The sequence below is a fragment of the Oryx dammah genome, unplaced genomic scaffold (assembly GCF_014754425.2).
Source record: "Oryx dammah isolate SB20612 unplaced genomic scaffold, SCBI_Odam_1.1 HiC_scaffold_11050, whole genome shotgun sequence".
In the NCBI taxonomy this organism is placed as follows: Eukaryota; Metazoa; Chordata; class Mammalia; order Artiodactyla; family Bovidae; genus Oryx; species Oryx dammah.
The window spans coordinates 8,491,119-8,511,434 of NW_024080444.1; the positions used below are offsets into that span (position 1 = coordinate 8,491,119).

The 20,316-nt window shown below is 36.9% G+C and overlaps 1 protein-coding gene across 4 annotated transcripts in view; it reads left to right on the forward strand.

Annotated features, from left to right (window-relative positions):
• Positions 1–20,316, forward strand: part of LOC120860261 (receptor-type tyrosine-protein phosphatase delta) — a 563,312-nt gene that overhangs the window by 347,042 nt on the left and 195,954 nt on the right. For all 4 annotated transcript variants that reach the window (XM_040236052.1, XM_040236053.1, XM_040236054.1 and 1 more), the window contains 2 exons: positions 1,058–1,639; positions 16,278–16,411. In XM_040236052.1, coding sequence (XP_040091986.1) covers positions 1,058–1,639; positions 16,278–16,411 — 716 coding nt within the window. The remainder of the gene's footprint in view (positions 1–1,057; positions 1,640–16,277; positions 16,412–20,316) is intronic.

Sequence of the window (20,316 nt, forward strand, 5' to 3'; positions counted from 1 at the left end):
GTTTATAGGAGTGTTACTTTCTGAGTTTTTTCTAAAAAAATCAGCTTGTGAAATTCTCCTTTCTTCCCTAACACCATACCTTTCTGAATCACTGTCCAGGGGAGGTGCTTGAATATGAGGCCACTGGAGTAGATGGCTTAGATTCTTAGTAGCATTTTGAGTTGTGCTTTTTTTCTAAAAAAAAAGAACATGATTTCTAAAATATGAAGTTAATTGAAATGTTTTTCATGTAGCTATAATATATTACTGATATTGGATATAGAATATATATTATGACAATAAAATATTTTAAAAAGAGATTTCTGGATAGGCTTTAATTTAGTTCCTTCAGCATATTTTGAATATTAAGTAAAAAAGCATGAATTTGAAATTGATTAATTTGAAATTGTTATTCTTTGTTAACCTTAAAATTATTGGTTAGATTATTTAAAAAATTATAATACTGTTGTCTGTGTCATACATCTTGAAAACATAATGAATACTCTTATAGCAATTGAATACCATTTCATTATATTTAAAATTTTGCTCTTTTCAATGTTTATTAGTATTTAGTTGTATCATTTTTTTGAAGCGAGAATCTCATTGGCCAAGCTTTTGGTTATAATAATTGTAATAACTGGAACCACTGTTTTCTCAGGGTGCCAGATACATTCTAAGAGCATTACTGGATTAGCTCATTAATCTTCACCACAAACTCATGAAATACAGTTACCCAACTGTACAATTCCAATAATACATTTTTTCCTATTTTTCACATGAGAAAACTAAAGCAAACTGAAATTAAGCAATGTATCCAGAATCTCATAGATAATAAGTGGTGAATTTCGTTATCAGCCCCAAAATGCAATGCTATATAATACACTTCTAGTCACCTGGGGTTTGCCACCTGCGCATGTCTTACTGTACATCCTGACCACTTAGAAAACTGTACTTTGCTATGATTTCATCTAATTAAATCTTTGCTAGATACATAATCGCATCACTCTAATACTAGAGTTGTGGAATCTTGTGATTTCTTAAAGATGATGGGTGTTCATGGCCTTTTTTCTCCCTCAAGCCTTACCCAAACCTCCAGGAACGCCTGTCGTGACTGAGAGCACAGCTACAAGCATCACGCTGACATGGGACTCTGGGAACCCCGAGCCAGTCTCTTACTACATCATCCAGCATAAACCTAAAAATGCTGAGGAACCTTACAAAGAAATTGATGGAGTGGCAACAACACGCTACAGTGTCGCCGGACTAAGCCCCTACTCGGATTATGAGTTCAGGGTTGTTGCTGTCAATAACATTGGGCGGGGGCCTCCCAGTGAGCCCGTGCTGACGCAGACCTCAGAGCAAGCACCGTCCAGTGCCCCGCGGGATGTCCAGGCACGGATGTTGAGTTCAACCACCATTCTGGTACAGTGGAAGGAGCCTGAAGAACCAAATGGACAGATTCAAGGATACAGAGTTTATTATACAATGGACCCCACTCAGCATGTCAACAACTGGATGAAACACAATGTAGCTGACAGCCAAATCACAACTATAGGCAACTTAGTGCCCCAGAAAACGTACTCTGTCAAAGTTCTGGCTTTTACCTCAATTGGAGATGGTCCTCTTTCAAGTGACATTCAAGTCATTACTCAGACAGGAGGTAGGTCTGCTTCGGAATGGGGAGTAGGGTGGAGAAGAGTTGGTGCGAAGAAATGGCAGGGGCAAAAACAAAGAATAAAGATAGACGGTTTAGTTTTTGAGATTTAGAGCTTCTAAGTAAGGAGTTAAGGCATGTGAAAAGGAATAGGCATGGACACTGAAAGACTATAAATAATACAGTCCTTTGAAAAGAGGATGTATTAAACATCTTTTTTTATTTGAAATATGGTTGCTGTACAATATTACATAGATTTCAAGTGTACCATATAGTTTTTTCACAATTTTTAAAGGTAATGCTCCATTTATGGTTATTATAAAATATTGGCTAAATATTCGCCATGTTGTGCAATATATCTTTATAGCGTATACGTAATAGTCTATAACTCTTACTCTCCTACCCCTATATGTAGCATCCTTTCTTTTTGTATCCAAATGACTTGAAGACTTTGCAGGAGATGGATGAATGCATCCACCATGCAGCATTTAGAGAATAGAAGAACCGTGCTTCTTTATATTAGCAACTCTAATAGAATAGTCCCCAAATTTAATCTGTGGAGGAGTGGATAATTCAAGATAAAGTTAAAACTAAAACCATTTGTCAGGAGGCCTTGGATATTTAAATGGTTTATATTTGCCAGGAAGCAGCTTGCTTAAAAATTAATATTCTGTTAATGTTTTTAATTTTTTTCTTTGTATGGGCTCATGGGTAAAGACAGTTGCCAATATCTGAAATCAAACTTTGGGGCCTTATTCACCCATTTTACTGGATGTTAGAGCAGACAGCAGTGATTTTATGAAGAAAAACTTGGCCCTTCTAGTAGTTTTATTTTTATAAGAGGATGTAAGATTCTGTGATCTTAGATTCAAATTGATCAGTTCATCATGGGATGAGTTTTGCCTGGGAAATCCCAAGGGCAGAGGAGCCTGGTGGCTGCAGTCCAAATGGTTGGGCATGACTGAGCTTGCACACACATACACGGGAATAAACCATAGTGGGTTTCTTTTTAAGTTGATTCTTAAACATCTGAGAACTGTTCATGTGACTGTTTATTTTGGAGCCTCTTAAACTTGTTTTGGGGCTTCCTGGTGGCTCAGATGGTAAAGAATCTGTCTGCAGTGTGGGAGACCCGGGTTCAATCCCTGGGTCAGGAAGGTCGCCTGGAGAAGGAAATGGCAACCCACTCCAGTATTCTTGCCTGGAGAACCCCATGGACAGAGGAGCCTGATGGGCTACAATCCATGGGATCACAAAGAGTTGGACACAACTAAGTGACTGACACTTTCAAACCTGCATTAATCTGTGATTGTCTTGGCGGCATGCCATTGGTTTGTTCTGAAAATCCACATATGGACCATATAATTGGAGATCGTGTCTATAATCTGTAGTCAGCTCATGGGTAATCCTGAGAATGAATTATTACATTTTCTCAGCTATCAAAAGTCGATAAACTTAGGTTTAACCACTGACTTTTTTTTTATGTTGTGGACTTTCTGAATCTTGTGGCTGAGAACGTTTGCCTTGGCTACTAGAAATCTAGTATGTTTATAGCTCTCCTACCTTTATTTTCATACTATTTGGTTCTTATTGGTTTGTTCATGGATTTATCAGTAAAATATCAAAAAGATAACTGTAGAAGTGTTTTATCATAGTTATACTAAAAATTTCCATATATCTTCTTGATTTGGCTTTTATTGTGTTCACAGTTCTGTTTCTTATGTTAATATGCATGAAAGTATTATAGAGTAAGTTTTTCATAAGTTTCTCATTAAAAAATGTAGAAATCAGTGAATCTCATTCTTTTTCTTGATTGAAAATAGTCAACTGTTGAGATTATTTTTTATTATACTATTCTAGCAGTTAAATAACTATTAAATATATAAGAAAGTATATAGGAAGAGTATATACCTATACTCCAGTTCTAGGTTTTTAGGTTTTTCAGCTTTTATACTGAAAGAAACTCTGATCTTAGAGTAATGTAACCAAGGTTTGAATCCTTAAGTCCCATTTTTAGCTCTATAACCTTTGACAAGTTACTTCATCTCTCTGAACTTCAGTTTTCTCATCTAAAGTAATAACCCCCTTGTAGAGTTTAGGAGTAGTAGTTTTTTTCTGTTTTTGTTTTAGTTTTCATAAGGCTGCTGTACAAAATGCTACTTCCTGGGTGGCTGAAACAACAAAAATGGATCATCTTTTGTTGTAGTGACTAGAAATTTGAGAACCAAATGTCAGCAGGCTTGGTTCCCTCTGAGAGCTATTAGGGAGGCCCTGGGGCTCGCTCCTAGCTTTTGGTGGTTTGTGGGTAATCTTGGCTGTTCCTCAGCTTGTAGAAGCATCACTGTGATTTCTGCCTACATTGTTCATGGCCTTCTCCCTGGGTGCATGTTTCTCTGTCCAAATTTCCCTTTTTCATAAGGTATCAGTCATAATGGATTAGGTCCCAACCTAATGATACCATGTAATCCTGATAATGACTAATTACATCTAATATAATGACTGATTATATCTGCAGTAATTTTATTTCCAAATAAGGTCACTTAATAAGGTTCTTGGTATTAGAAATTCAACATATGATCATTTTTGTGGGAGACTCTTCAACCCGTAACAAGACTATCAATTAGATAATGGACAGAAATATTTTATAACTTCAGTTGTATATCATCATCATCATAACTAACATTCTGGGCAGTCTGCTTCTGGGTGTATTAATTCTTCCTACTCATTTAGATAGATACGGAATTATCTCAAGTAAATTGAGGATCAGTAAAGGTAAAAAGAGTCAGTAACTTCCTTTGGGTCATAGGTTATTATCTGGATACTCTAGATTCTTTTTGGAGAAGGCAATGGCACCCCACTCCAGTACTCTTGCTAGGAAAATCCCATGGACGGAGGAGCCTGGTGGGCTGCAGTCCATGGGGTCGCAAAGAGTTGAACACGACTGAGCGACTTCACTTTCACTTTTCACTCTCATGCATTGGAGAAGGAAATGGCAACCCACTCCAGTGCTCTTGCCTGGAGAATCCCAGGGACAGAAGAGCCTGGTGAGCTGCCATCTCTGAGGTTGCACAGAGTCAGACATGACTGAAGTGACTTAGCAGCAGCAGCAGCAGCAGCTAGATTCTTTTAAGCACCATTATCTTTTCTATTACTTTTCAAAATTTTTATTTGGTATGGGCTTTAGCTGATTGAGAAACAATGTTGGGATAATTTTAGGTGAGTGGTGAAGGAATTCTGCCATACCTATACATGTATCCATTCTCCCCCAAACTCCCCTCCCATCCAGGCTACCACATATCATTGAGCAGAGTTTCATGTGCTATGCAGTGTGACCTTGTGGGTTATCCATTTTAAATATAGCAGTGTGTCTGTGTCCATCCGAAACTCCCTAACTGCCCCTCCCCTGCGTCCTTACCCTTGTCAACTGTAGGCTTGTTCTCCAACTCTGTGAGTCTGTTTCTGTTACGTCAGTTCATTTGCATTATTTCTTTTTAGGTTCCACATATAAGGGATGTCTTAGGATATTTCTCCTTCTCTGTCTCACTTATTTCACGTAGTAGGACCTTCTCTAGGTTCATGCATGTTGCTACACATGGAATTCCTTCATTCCTTTTATTGGCTGGTTATATTCCATTGTATATATGGAATATGTATATATGTCTCTTTATCCATTCCTCTGTCAATGGACTTTTAGGTTGCTTCCATGTCTTGGGTATTGGGTATTATAAACAGTGCTGCAATGAACACTGCTGTACATATATCTTTTTGGATCTTGTTTTTCTCCAGATACAGGCCCAGGAGTGGGATTGCAGGGTCATATGGCAACTCTGTTTTTAATTTTTTTAAGAAAACTCCATACCATTGCTGTACCAGTGTATATTCTACCAGCAGTGTGGGAGGGTTCCCTTTTCTCCACACTTTCCCTGGCATCTATTGTTTGTGGAATTATTCATGATAGCCATTCTGGCTACTATGAGGTGATATCTCATTGTGGTTCTGACGTGCATTTCTCTAATAATTTGCAACATGGAACATCTTTTCATGTGCCTGTTGGCCATCTGTATTAGGCCAACTTTTGCACTCTCCTCTTTCACTTTCATCAAGAGGCTCTTTAGTTCCTCTTCACTTTCTGCCATAAGGGTGGTGTCATCTGCATATCTGAGGTTATTGATATTTCTCCTGGCATTCTTGATTCCAGCTTGTGTTTCTTCCAGTCCAGCGTTTCTCATGATGTACTCTGCATATAACTTAAATAACCAGGGTGACAATATACAGCCTTAACGTACTCCTTTTCCTATTTGGAGCCAGTCTGTTGTTCCATGTCCAGTTCTAACTGCTGCTTCCTGACCTGTATACAGATTTCTCAAGAGGCAGGTCAGTTGGTCTGGTATTCCCATCTCTTTCAAAATTTTCCACAGTTTATTGTGATCCACACAGTCAAAGGCTTTGGCATAGTCAATAAAGCAGAAATCGATGTTTTTCTGGAACTGTCTTGCTTTTTCTATGATCCAGCGGATGTTGGCAGTTTGATCTCTGGTTCCTCTGCCTTTTCAACATTCAGAAAACAAAGATCATGAAATCCGGTCCCATCACTTTATGGGAAATAGATGGGAAACAGTGGAAACAGTGTCAGACTTTATTTTGGGGGGCTCCAAAATCACTGCAGATAGTGATTGCAGCCATGAAATTAAAAGACACTTACTCCTTGGAAGAAAAGTTATGACCAACCTAGATAGTATATTCAAAAGCAGAGACCTTACTTTGCCGACTAAGGTCCATCTAGTCAAGGCTATGGTTTTTCCTATGGCCATGTGTGGATGTGAGAGTTGGACTGTGAAGAAGGCTGAGCACTGAAGAATTGATGCTTTTGAACTGTTGTGTTGGAGAAGACTCTTGAGAGTCCCTTGGACTGCAAGGAGATCCAACCAGTCCATTCTGAAGGAGATCAACCCTGGGATTTCTTTGGAAGAAATGATGCTAAAGCTGAAACTCCAGTACTTTGGCCACCTCATGAGAAGAGTTGACTCATTGGAAAGACTCTGATGCTGGGAGGGATTGGGGGCAGGAGGAGGAGGGGACGACAGAGGATGAGATGCTGGATGGCATCACTGACTCGATGGATGTGAGTCTGAGTGAACTCCGGGAGTTGGTGATGGACAGGGAGGCCTGGCGTGCTGTGATTCATGGGGTCGCAAAGAGTCGGACACGACTGAGCGAATGAACTGAACTAAACTGAACTGATTCTTCTTTGAAGAAATACGTATTTAGGTCTTCTGCCCATTTTGAGTGGATTGTTTTGATACTGTTAAGCATCATGAACTATTTGTCAATTTTAGAGACTAGTTCCTTATCCCTTATCCTAATACCAATTGGTGGGTTATCTTTTTATTTTCTTTTTTGTCTCCTTTGCTGAAGCACCATTGTCTTTTAAATTAATAATTTACAAATATCTTTTTTTTTTTTTTTGGTTCCTACTGGGTTTTTGAACAGAGGCAGGAAATACAGGGTTTTATGTATTGTATCCACGAATTAAGTATGATTTACTTCTGAAATACCTGCAGTAGCTATTTGATTATCCCAGTACAGAGGTCCACTGAGCCATTTACATAGGAAAAAAATATATATTTGTCTAAAAGAAGAAGGAATACCTTTTTATTTGGAGGTTATTATACTTGATCACTAAATCTGGTTCTTAATTTTCTAACTACAAATTTTAGCATGAATATCAAAGTGTTTTATTTTTTTTCTTATGACAGGAGGATTTAGCTAAGAAACCAAATAGTTTCTGAAACTAAATTCAACCAAAACATAAGAATCCTTGAGAATCATGAGATCCTTATCTTAAGAACATGGAATGGCAGACGATAATGCTTTCAGTCACAATTTAATGAAAGATATAGAACTGATGTTTCAATAGACCATATTTTGATTTTCTATATTACCAGGGGACATAATGTAACATAAGTCATTACTCAGTGAAGGTAATATTGTGACAGGAGCAATTGAGTTAATGTGATCCAGGGACTCTGTACCTAAAAAAAAAATCTAGATAAATGGGTCACAGATGCATTAGAATAGCTGTTATCAATTTCTGTTTAACTTTTTTTTTTTACATTGAGATATTTCCAAGAACCTTGCATAATAGTTGTGATTTTAATACCCATTGATTGAGAAGATATATAATGACATGATGACTTGTGCCTGCCAAGATCAATAGGCTAAGAAAACCTTCTGAAATGGCACAATGATTTGATCTGTTCTCCAGACTTAATTAACAAAGGCCATTTGATGTTAGTGGACACCTGCCAAATACAATGATGTTAGTTCTGATATAATTAATGCTGAGATGCTCTTGATTAGCTAAATCATAGAACCACTGCTCAGCAAAACATAAAACCATTATAAAATATTATTTTAGTTAGGTTATATAAAATTTAAGTTTATGATTATTCTCACTAATATTTTGTCTTTTCTGAACCTAAAAAAATTCACAGGTCAGTAATATATCTATATAAACTTCTCAAATATATTTTAATTTTATATCCAGAGAGATATATATTGTATGTCTACTTAATCAGAAAGGTACATTCATTATATTAGCTTTAATTCTCTGACAATAATATTTGTTTTTGTTTAAAATCAGACTCTGCAGAAATGGTAATTAGAAATAAAGTGAGTTTAAGAGAGACATTATTACTTTTGATCTTTTCTAAGAGTACTGTCATACATTGATATAAATGGAGTTGATGTAAATTCGTAATTTCTATTAATATAGACAATCAAAATATCTATCTATTGTTGTTGTTCAGTCACTTAGTCGTGTCCGACTCTTTGCGATGCTATGGACTGCAGCACACCAGACTTCCCTGTTCTTCACCATCTCCTAGAGCTGGCTCAAACTCATGTCCATTGAGTCGGTGATGCCATCCAACCATCTCATCCTCTGTCATCCCCATCTCCTCCTGCCTTCAATCTTGCCCAGCAAAAGGGTCTTTTATAATGAGTCAGCTCTTTGCCTCATATAGCCAAACTGTTGGAGCTTCAACTTCAGCATCAGTCCTTCCAATGAATATTCTGGGTTGATTTCCTTTAGGATTGACTGGTTTGACCTCCTTTCAGTCCAGGGGACTCTCAAGAGTTCTCTAACACCACAGTTCAAAAGCATCAATTATTCTATGCTCAGCCTTCTTTATGGCCAACTCACATCTGTACATGACTGCTGTTAAAACCATAGCTTTAACTATAACTATATGGACCTTTGTCAGCAAAGTAATGTCTCTGCTTTTTAATAAGCTGTCCAGGTTTATCATAGCTTTTCTTCCAAAGAGCAAGCATATTTTAACTTCAAGGCTGTAGTCACCCTCTACAGTGATTTTTGAGCCCAAGAAAATAAAATCTGTCACTGTTTCCATTGTTTTCCCCTCTGTTTGGCCATGAAGTGATGGGACCAGATGCCATCATCTTAGTTATTTGAATGTTGAATTTTAAGACAGCTTTTTCACTCTCCTCTTTCACTTTCATCAAGAGGCTCTTTAGTTCCTCTTTGCTTTCTGCCATCAGGGTAGTGTCATTGCAAATCTGAGGTAATTGATATTTCTCCCAGCAATCTTGATTCCAGCTTGTACCTTATCCAGCCCAGCATTTGGCCTGAGGTACTCTACATAGAAGTTAAATAAGCAAGATGACAATGTGCTTGGAACCAGTTCCTTGTTGCATGTCTGGTCTAACTGTTGCTTTTTGGCCTGTATACAGGTTTCTCAGGAGTCAGGTAAAGTAGTCTGGTATTCCCATCTCTCTTTAAGAATTTTCCACAGTTTGTTTCGATTCACAAAGTCAAATATTGTAGTGTATCAATGAAGTAGAAGTAGATTTTTTTTTTCTGGAATTCTATTGCTTTTTCTATAATCCAAAAGATGTTGGCAATTTGACCTCTGTTTTCTCTGCCTTTCTAAATCCATCTTGACCATCTGGAAGGTCTCGGTTCACCTACTATTGAAGCCTCGCTTGGAAGATATTGAGCATACTTTGCTAGCCTGTGAAATGAGAGCAACACTGTGGTAGTTTGAACATTCTTTGGCATTGCCTTTCTTTGGGATTGGAATGAAAACTGACCATTTCTAGTCCTGTGGCCACTGATGAGTCTTCCAGATTTGCTCACATTTTAAGTACATCACTTTCACAGCATCATCTAGGATTTCAAATAGCTCAGCTGGAATCCCATCACCACCACTAGCTTAGTTTGTAATGATGCTTCCTCTAGCCCACTTGACTTCACACTCTAGGATGTCTGGCTCTAAGTGTGTGATCACATCATTGTGGTTATTCAGGTCATTAAGATCTTTTTTGTTTAGTTTTTCTGTGAATTTTTGCCACCTCCTCTTAATATCTTTTTCTTCTGTTAAGACCATACCATTTCCTTTATTGTGCTCCTTTTGCATGAAATGTTCCCTTGGTATCTCTAATTTTCTTGAAAGTTCTCTTGTCTTTTTCAATTTTGTTGTTTTCCTCTCTTTGCATTGTTCACTTAGGATTTGTTATCTCTCCTTGCTCTTCTTTCGAACTCTGCATTCAGATGGGTATATCTTTCTTTTTCTCATTTGCCTTTAGCTGCTCTTCTTTTCTCAGCTATTTGTAAGTTTCCTTGGACAACCACTTTGCCTTTTTGTGTATCTTTTTCTTGGGTATCTATTTATAGTCAGTAATATAGTCTCTTAATTATGAATATTAGTGCAGATGAAACTATCACATAATCTTTAAATGATTTTAAATATAAAAAAGTTTTGGTTTAAATGATTATTTTCTAAATGTATGGATTAATCATCCAGAGTTTACATCGCTTTAACTTCTGGCATTATAATTACTTGCAACTAGTTCACCTTGAAAATACGTCAACCGTATGGTCATTAACAAGAGAAGTATTTGCGTTATGTTGGGAAAAAAACTCTGCAATAGAAAAATGCTTCGGAAAAGATGTCTGTTATAGATTTCTCATGTATGTAATTATATAAGAATGTAGGATAACTGTATTTTACAAAAGAAGTACAAATAAAACTCTTCTAAAGAAATGTAATAAAGTAACACCTTAAACCTGTGCACTGAAATAAATGTATGTTGTTCATGCTAATGGGACAGTCATAAAGCTGTTAAATCCTAATGCTTGTCTTTTTTCTGAACTTTCTTTAGAAAACACATCTGACCTCTAATTCTTCTATGCATTCAATAAATTCTTGGAGAAAGTACTGATTTTTATGTGCAGACCTTAATAGTATAGGTCTTTGAAAGGAAAATAATTATATGCATTTACTAAGTAAATATTAATGAGTCATATCAACTTTAAATGTTTTGAAGGAGCAAAGTTGTTATAGAACTATGACATTTTAGAGACATTGTGCTTTAGATTTTCAGAATTTTTAAGTCATTTCATTACTATTAAATATATATCAACAAGTCAATATAGGCAAATTAAAAAAGACTGATTTCCAATAACAAAAATTTAAATGCTTTTTCTAGGTTATTTTAGCAAGGAGTAAAGGAGCTATGGCTATAAATACAATTGTAATAAAATTTAACTCTTTCTTATTGATGTTTAATGACAGTTGAGAACAAGATTTATGCAGGTGCGTGTGTGTTAAGTACTACTTTTGTCAATAATATATCTGTGGCACTTAGAAATCTGACTCCTTGTTTGAATTTGGTTTTGTTTTACCACCACTATAATTCTGGCTGTTGTTTTATTGTTGTTGTTACCATTTGTCAATATGCTAGATACTCACATTTTAAACTATGTACCTTATTAGAACACTAGCTATTTTAACAATAAGTTATTTGAGGTTTTTTTTTTTGTCTCTTTGGTACATTTCATATTTATACTATGGTGAGGTAAAATTGTTTTTTAGCCAGCTTATATGTGTGCTAACCTGTTTCTCTTCTAAAATCTACTGAAATTTGATTGCTTCTAATTATCAAAGTTTAGATGTCATGCAGACTTTCTTCTCACTTTTTATTCATTCTCCATTCTAAGTTGCCTTCAGATATTCGTATTGAGTATAATTGTATTACTATGCAAATATTTTACATTTCTCAATGGGTTATAATCTTATTTTAGGGAATTGATAACCCATATTTATATTTCTTTGTGGACATTAAATAAGCAATCAAGAAGAAGGATATAACAGCAACACTTCACCAAATATAAGGATTTATTAAATATAATTTTAAAGAAAAACTATTTTTCTACATTCTTTTTCTCTTGCCACATGTACATTTTTTGGTTTCTGGTCAGTTACTACACTTACATTTCTGGGTGAGTTTTGTTGTTTTTGTTGTTGTTCTTCTTCTTCCATATATTTTCCAGAATCAGATTTTCCCATAAAAAGAATCTTAGGTTCATTAGTGAGAGAAATGGTACAAACAGGAAAGCTCTTAATAGAATAAAAATTAAATATACATAGTCTAACATGAAGTAAATGAGATAAAAGAATGTCAACAAGTTTGTGGTGTAAACATTGTGAGAGTATTATATATATATATATGCTGCTGCTGCTGCTGCTAAGTCACTTCAGTCGTGTCCGACTCTGTGCAACCCCATAGATGCAGCCCACCAGGCTCCCCTGTCCCTGGGATTCTCCAGGCAAGAACACTGGAGTGGATTGCCATTTCCTTCTCCAATGCATGAAAGTGAAAAGTGAAAGGAGAGTCGCTCAGTCATGTGTGTATAGATATATATATGCATGTATATATCGAGAAGGAAAGGGGAGAGGGAGGAAGACAGTCAGGGAAGGAGAGAAAGAGGAGAAAGGGTATGGAAGAAGACAAATGTAAATGTTAATAGAGCCTTTGTAGCATTGTATTTGGTGTAAAATTCTGACCAATGATGAAATTTCCCTGTGTCTCCAAGTGGCACAGACAAAATAAATATGACAGTTGGGAGTCCACTAAAGTGTTTTCTTCTAAACATATATTATGATCATTAGGACTAATTTGTTTGGGGAATATGTAAGTAAATACATTACTATCATAGCTTTTATTTTCTTTGAAGCCTCAGCTTCATTGTGGATGTTTCAGCACTGACTAAATGATACTGAGGAAGCAATATCTTTATAAGGTGAACCCACAGTTCCCTGGTGGCTCAGACAGTAAAGAATCCGCCTGCAGAGCAAGAGACATGGGTTCGATTCCTGAGTTGGGAAGATCCCCTGGAAAAGGGATAGGCTACGCACTCCAGTATTCTTGGGCTTCCCCGGGGGCCTAAACGGTAAAGAGTCTGTGTGCAATGCAGGAGACCTGTGTTCAGTCCCTGGGTCGGGAAGATCCCCTGGACGAGGGCATGGCAACCCACTCCAGTGTTCTTGTCTAGAAAATTCCAGAGAGAGCGGAGCTTGGAAGGCTACAGTCCACAGGTTTGCAAAAAGTCAGACAGGATTGGGTGACTTTCACTTTCAAATTCCCTAGAAAGTCTGAGTAGTGTGGGCACAGAGCCTGATATAACAAAAAGATCTTTTAAGCCCTGGTCCATATGCTAGATTTTGTCTGTAGATATCTTTTGCCCAATACAGTATTTTTTATTTCATTTCAACTGTTTCAGTTTATTTAAGATTATAAAGAAGTTGAAAGATTTTACCTAGAAGATTCATTATCAACTTCTGTTGAAAAATCAGAAGCTTGGGCAAGACTGAACCCACATCCCACAAGGCAGCAGTCTACTGGCTCAGAGCATCACTGACTCCTGGTGGCCCAGGCACTCCCGTGACCCTGTGTCCATATGGCCTTCTCATCCGCCTGGCATTTCTAGGCACTGGTGTTTCTACTACAAGTTTACAATCTAATAAATTATCTGCCAGCCCACTTCAAAAGAAGATGGTGAAAGCAGAGGAGGAGAACCTCATTGTATTATGTAGCAGAGGAGGACAACCTCATTGTACTATTTAAAAAGTCTTAACTATCCAGTTGCGTGATCACTACTTACTTACTTTGTGCAAGGATAAAATGAACATTTACACCCTCTGAGACTTTGGTGTAGCTATTTCATTATTTAGAAAGAGAGGGCTTTGAATAGAACCAAACAGAATTAGGGGATTAAAGGAAGTGTATGGCACTAAACAAGGATGAAACATCGGGACCTACCAGGAATTTGTTTGAGACAAATTAAAAGCAAAAAAGTAAACAGTTTAAGTAAGAAAAAGTTAATTAGATTCCCACAATGTTTTCAGTCGCTGTCACTCAATTTATTATTAGCATTAGCAGGGAGGAAATATATAACCAGCATTTATTATCCTGAGAGCAGCCTTTCAATACTGTCTGTGTTGTTAATTCTTGACAGTACTTTATTCAGTTTGGATTATGTCAGAAGTTATCACAAGGTGTTCTTTCCCAGACTTGTGGAAGTTGGAATAAAACTAGAGAAAATGAAGTGACTGCATACATATGCATAGGCATGTGTATTTTTAGGTTGAGAAAGCATTTCATCGTCTGAATATTAGAATTCAAACATCATTCCCCCATCTGTCTGATCATTCTTGGCTTCCACTGTCGCTCTTGCCTGTGATTTTGGTATTTTCCTTTTAAAAATAATGCATTTTCTCTTTGGTTTGCGATTTGCCTGATTGTTTTCTTATTTCCCTCTGTTCTACCTTCTCTTGCTCTTGATCTCTTCTTTTGTCCCCACCTCTCACCTCTCAGTGTGAATGATTGTGTTAGGTCACCTATTGGGCAGGTAATTTTAAAAAAATAGATGTCCAGTTCAGAAAGTACATTCCTGGAGGCATCAAATTAATGAGTATCTCAAAGCCTGTGGTACAACAGGGGAGAAAAGATTAATTAGAAATATGAAGCACTGATTATTGGTGGCCTTACGCATCAGTCCAGACATGAGTGTGTGCACTTGTTCACACACACAGACACACACTTACAGGTTAATAGACCAGATGAGGAATGAAATGATAATTAGGGATCCCAGAAACCATTGTAGATCCTTTTAAGCTTGAATCTCTTTTTCAAACAAAAGGCAGTTTTTTAGTCATACTGCAGAGAGATGACTACAGAAAGAAAAGGAAGCATTATATTTTATATTTCCAACGACTTTCTTTCTGAAATTGATGCTTTAATTATTGTTTAAGAAACTGATGTCATACATCAGCTACAAGTTATGTTGTTTGTACATATTTTTGAATGCTTATGCTCATTTGCCAAAGAAATACTTGAGGTGTTCTTTTCCCCTCTGGTGTGGAGTATTCTTGTCTTTTTTTAAATTTAAATATACACACAATTCTCATGTGAACTTGTGGGCATACGGACATATATTCGGATATGGCACTTTGAAACATACCATAATATCAGGAGTAATGATCAAAATATTTAATGGCCACAGGACATGGGCGTCAGCCAGAGTAGACATTGGGCAAGAACATTGTAAGTAAGGGTAATTGTACCACTGATGCCCTGAAGTGCATTAGCCTTGTATATAATGGGTAGAGGACCTTGTGGGATTAGGTGCTAACTAGGAGGTTGGTGTTGGTAAAATTTATTCTAATTCAACATTTGTGTAAGGTGTTTTCAACTAGATCCAATTCTTGATTTCATCTGATATATAGCTATTCCAAATTGTTTATTGCATGGATTACATGACCAAGGTACAAATTATAGTTGACCTCCATTAAATTCCTATGAAAGTGAAAGTGTTAGTTGCTCAATCATGTCTGATTCTTTGTGATCCCATGGACTGGAGCTTACCACGCTTCTATGTCCATGGAGTCCTCCAGGCAAGAATACTGAAGTAGGTTGCCATTCTCTTCTCCAGGGGAACAGCTCAACTCAGGGATCAAACCCTGGTCTCCCACATTGCTAGCAGATTCTTTACTGTCTGAGCCACCAGGGAAGCCTATATTAAATTCATATATTTGTGATTGTAAGTGTAGTCTATAAACTTTTTAACTTGTGTAGTAATTTAGCTCTTTATCACTTGGGACAATATTAAATTTATATTGAGTCTAGTGTATTAACTCATATAAACTCATTTAGAGGTTAGAAAGAATTGTTAGTGTTAGGTTTTTAAATTCTCTTTATTTTACATCTGTTTAAAAATGGGTTGGTAACAAAAAAAATACTAATCATTATGCTTGCCTATAGATTGTGCTAATGGAGTGAAGGTGAGATTTTATAAACCTAATTGGAAATTGTTTTGAAAGTAGACTATAGTACTAAAAAATAAGTTCCTCCTAAGCTGTAAAATAGCAATAGCTTTTATGTATTTAACATTTTATGTGATTTAGGCAATATTCATTCCAAGTACTCTATATAAATCATGTTTATTGCTTACAATATCATCACATTTATTGCTTATAACAATATTATAATAAATATTATCCTTAAAGTTGAATTCAGAAACTGATATATTTACATTTGCTAATTCCACATCTTACATATATATTAAACCACTCAAGGACAAGGACAATATTCATAACATTGTCCTCATCCCTTAAAGGAGAAAAAGTGGGCTTTGTACACATAGGTTAACTTGGACAATGTAAGAAACCTTACTCTCCACTAAACTAATACATGTGAACACTGAAAGGTTAAACAGTTAATGCAAGAATTTCTGATTATTTCTGGTGACGATGAGCTTAATCCTTTGCTTTCTTGTTTTTAGTCCCAGGGCAGCCACTAAATTTCAAGGCAGAACCTGAGTCCGAAACAAGTATTTTGCTCTCTTGGACGCCTCCACGTTCAGACACCATCGCCAACTATGAACTGGTCTACAAAGATGGGGAGCATGGAGAGGAGGTAGGACTGCGCTTCTCACCTTGTCACCATTCATGGCATCGAGACACTACTCTCATTCTGTTTACTTGCCCAAGTTCCATTAAAAGGTCAGATAGCTACTGGGGACATTGGTGGAAAAGATTTATTCATAAAAAGAGAAAATTGACCAAAAAAAAGAAAGAAGAGTGTTTGGAGACTTGATGGGGGTAGGACAGAAGAGACAAGAAAACAGCTATTGTCTCTAATGGATTTCTTGTTTTAAATTCTGGTTTCCAAGATACTTAGGGAAGTATTGGGTTGTAAAAGAACATACTCCTTGATATTTGGAGATTTACTTTCTTTGTCTTCTGCATTAAAGTACTTAAGTCACAGTTAACGCTTGACTAAGTGAGCTCCAAGGCTTTGGGTAGATGAATTTGTCCCAACTGGTTTCAAAGAAAGATGCCCCAGAGCAAATGTTCATTCGTATGCCATTGATTGTTTGATATGAGTGTGTATGTATCTATATCTATATCAACACCTATTGGCTTCCCAGGTGGTACTAAAGAACCCATGTGCCAATGCAAGAGACACAAGACATGTGGGTCCAATCCCTAGGTTGGGAAGATCTTCTGGAGGAAGCCATGGTAACCCACTCCAGAATTCTCTACTAGAGAATCCCCATGGACAGATGAGCCTGGAGGGCTACAGTCCATAGGATCACAAAGAATCAGATGTGAATCAACTTGGTGCACACACACACACACACATATGCACACACATGTAATTTGGTTATGTTATGCAAATAAGTATAGAAAACTAGTAATTGTTAATAGTTACTAAAAAGAGAAATAAAAATCAGAATAACATACATTTCCAGGTACTATAATAAGGGTTTCACATATATTAACTCAATCCAACAGTAGTACTTTGTCTCAGCCTCTATTATTAATCTGTTTCACATATTAACAAAATGGATACAAAAAAAAGTTGAAGTATTTGCCCAAAGCCTTATATAGACAATTTCTAGAATCTGTTCTCTTGATTTCATGATACACTGGCCCGTGGATATACTTTGAACAGATTCTATAAATCACTATTAAGATACATCTAATATTTTCAGAAAGGGGATATATGATAATAATATATATTTCATTTATCATTAGGTAACATCAGGACAAAAAAGTTTATAAAACTGTATGTGAAAACTCGATTCACCAAGCCATTTTATTATCTCTTAGCATTATTTGTCTTAAAAAAAGCCAACTTCACAAAGCAAAACAGCCCTGATTTCTAACAAAGAATACTTTTTTAAAAGACTCACAAACACAGTGAACTATTACCAATTAGCTTGTAGCTCATCACTTTGAATGCTATACAAAGTTAATGTTAATAAACCTGTTTTATTACATCCATTAAGTGAGCAGGTTCTAAGGGCAGTGCTTTTAGGTTTAGCTAACAAAGCCAATTCCAATTAATAACTCAAAAAATTCTAGAACTAAAGCATTGATATAAGTACTTGTGTTACAAATGTTTGTAGTACAACATAAATTAACGTTAAATTGTTTAAAATCCTTCAGTTCAGTTCAGTTCAGTCACTCAGTCTTGTCTGACTCTTTGTGACCCCATGAACCACAGCACACCAGGCCTCCCTGTCCATCACCAACTGCCGGAATCTACCCAAACCCATGTCCATTGGGTCGGTGATGCCATCCAGCCATCTCATCCTCTGTCGTCCCCTTCTCCTCCTGCCCTCAATCTTTCCCAGCATCAGGGTCTTTTTAAATGAGTCAGCTCTTCACATCAGATGGCCAAATTATTGGAGTTTCAGCTTCAACATCAGTCCTTCTGATGAACACCCAAGACTGATCTGCTTTATGAGGCACTTGTTGGATCTTCTTGCAGTCCAAGGGACTCTCAAAGGGACTCTCAAGAGTCTTTTACAAAACCACAGTTCAAAAGCATCAGTTCTTTGGCCCTCAGCTTTCTTTATAGTCCAACTCTCACATCCATGCATGACTACTGGAAAAACCATAGCTTTGACTAGACAGACCTTTGTGTACAAAGTAATGTCTCTACTTTTTAATAGGCTCTCTAGGTTGGTCATAACTTTCTTTCCAAGGAGTAAGCGTCTTTTAATTTCATGGCTGCAGTCACCATCTGCAGTGATTTTAGGGCCCCCCAAAATAAAGTCAGCCACTGTTTCCCCTGTTTTCCCATCTATTTCCCATGAAGTGATGGGACTGGATGCCATGATCTTAGTTTTCTGAATGTTGAGCTTTAAGCCAACTTTTTCACTCTCTACTTTCACTTTCATCAAGGGGTTCTTAGTTCACTTTCTGCCATAAGGTTGGGGTCATCTCCATATCTGAGGTTATTGATATTTCTCCCAGCAATCTTGATTCCAGCTTGTGCTTCCTCCAGCCCAGCATTTCTCATGATATATTCTGCATATAAGTTAAATAAGCATGGTGACAATGTGCACCCTTGATGTACTCCTTTTCCTGTTTGGAACCAGTCTGTTGTTCCATGTCCAGTTCTAACTGTTTCTTCCTGACTTGCATACCGTATTAAAAATAAAAACAGTTATGAGACAGGTGGTCTTTTGGCAATGGTTGGATACTTGACTGTTGGCATTCCTACTCTGCTTTACAAATGTTTATTTAGGAAATTCCTTTTTTTTCTTATTATTTGGTAAGTCTAAAATTTGTGAAAGCTTTTTTATTTGCAAGCCAGAACACCCTAAGGATGTTTTCTCTAGTTTTATACTTGAATTCCCCTTCCCCGATTTCTGGTTTGTGTGAATGCCAAACACTGTTTAATAAAAAGCCTTGTAAGCTTATTGATGCCATTACAAGATTACATATTAGTATGTTTTTTAAGGTCTGCTACAGACTCATGTTCAATCTGAGATTGATTACCCATAGATAACTATGTTTTTACTAAAATGGCAAAGGCAGATTTCAAGCATGAAGATAAGAGTTACAACATTCAATTAAAAAAAAACCACTTATTTCAGAAGCCCTTTTTGATGTCAGGTTATAGAAAAATTTGTGGTTTCTTTTTCCTTCCTGTAGGCCCTATGATGCAGGGAGCTCAAATCTGGTGCTCTGTGACAACCTAGAGTGGGATGGGGTGGGAGGAGTGAGGGAGGTTCAAGAGGGAGAGGACATACATCATACCTATGGCTGATTCGTGTTGATGTAAGGCAGAAACCAACACAATATTGTAAAGCAGTTATCCTCCAATTAAAAATAACTTTAAAATTAATTTGAAGTCAACCTAGAGTAATGATATGGTTTCATATACATAGCCAGCTTTCTTCAGTAACTAACATCTGATTTTTATCCCTGCCAACCTTGGCAATTTCAGATCTCTTTTGTAACACCGTCATGTAAATTGTATGCCAGTTTCCATTGTTATGTTACTTCTGGCCATATTTTCTTTGCCCATACTTGGGTTTCAGGCTGTCATGGGAAATGAGCTAGACATCTCTTCAAATGGACTGTTGGGCATGGCCACTGTCAGGAATGGGTGTCAGTCTCTATGGTGGACAATGTCACAACCACACACATGCCTTAAAGTTTAAATGCCTTCATGGGTGGTGGCCTCTCACTGTCTTATCTGGTGTATTTGAAACACTGTGACATCATTAAATAGATCCTTGACTTCCTTTTTTCTAGTTGTCTTACTTGTAGAAACTTACCACTCCATTATTCTTGCCTGGGAAATCCCATAGACAGGAGCCTTCTTGGCTACAGTCCATGGGGTCACAGAGGCTGGACACAGTTTAGCAACTAAAAACAACAATCTTCATTATGTGATGCCCTTAGTGGGGTTCTTGATACTGACTGTTGATTCTGTTTGTGATATTTTGAGAACATTATAACCCTCATGACAGAAATCTGATGTTCTGAGCAGTGTGATAAAAATACATGCACAGATCT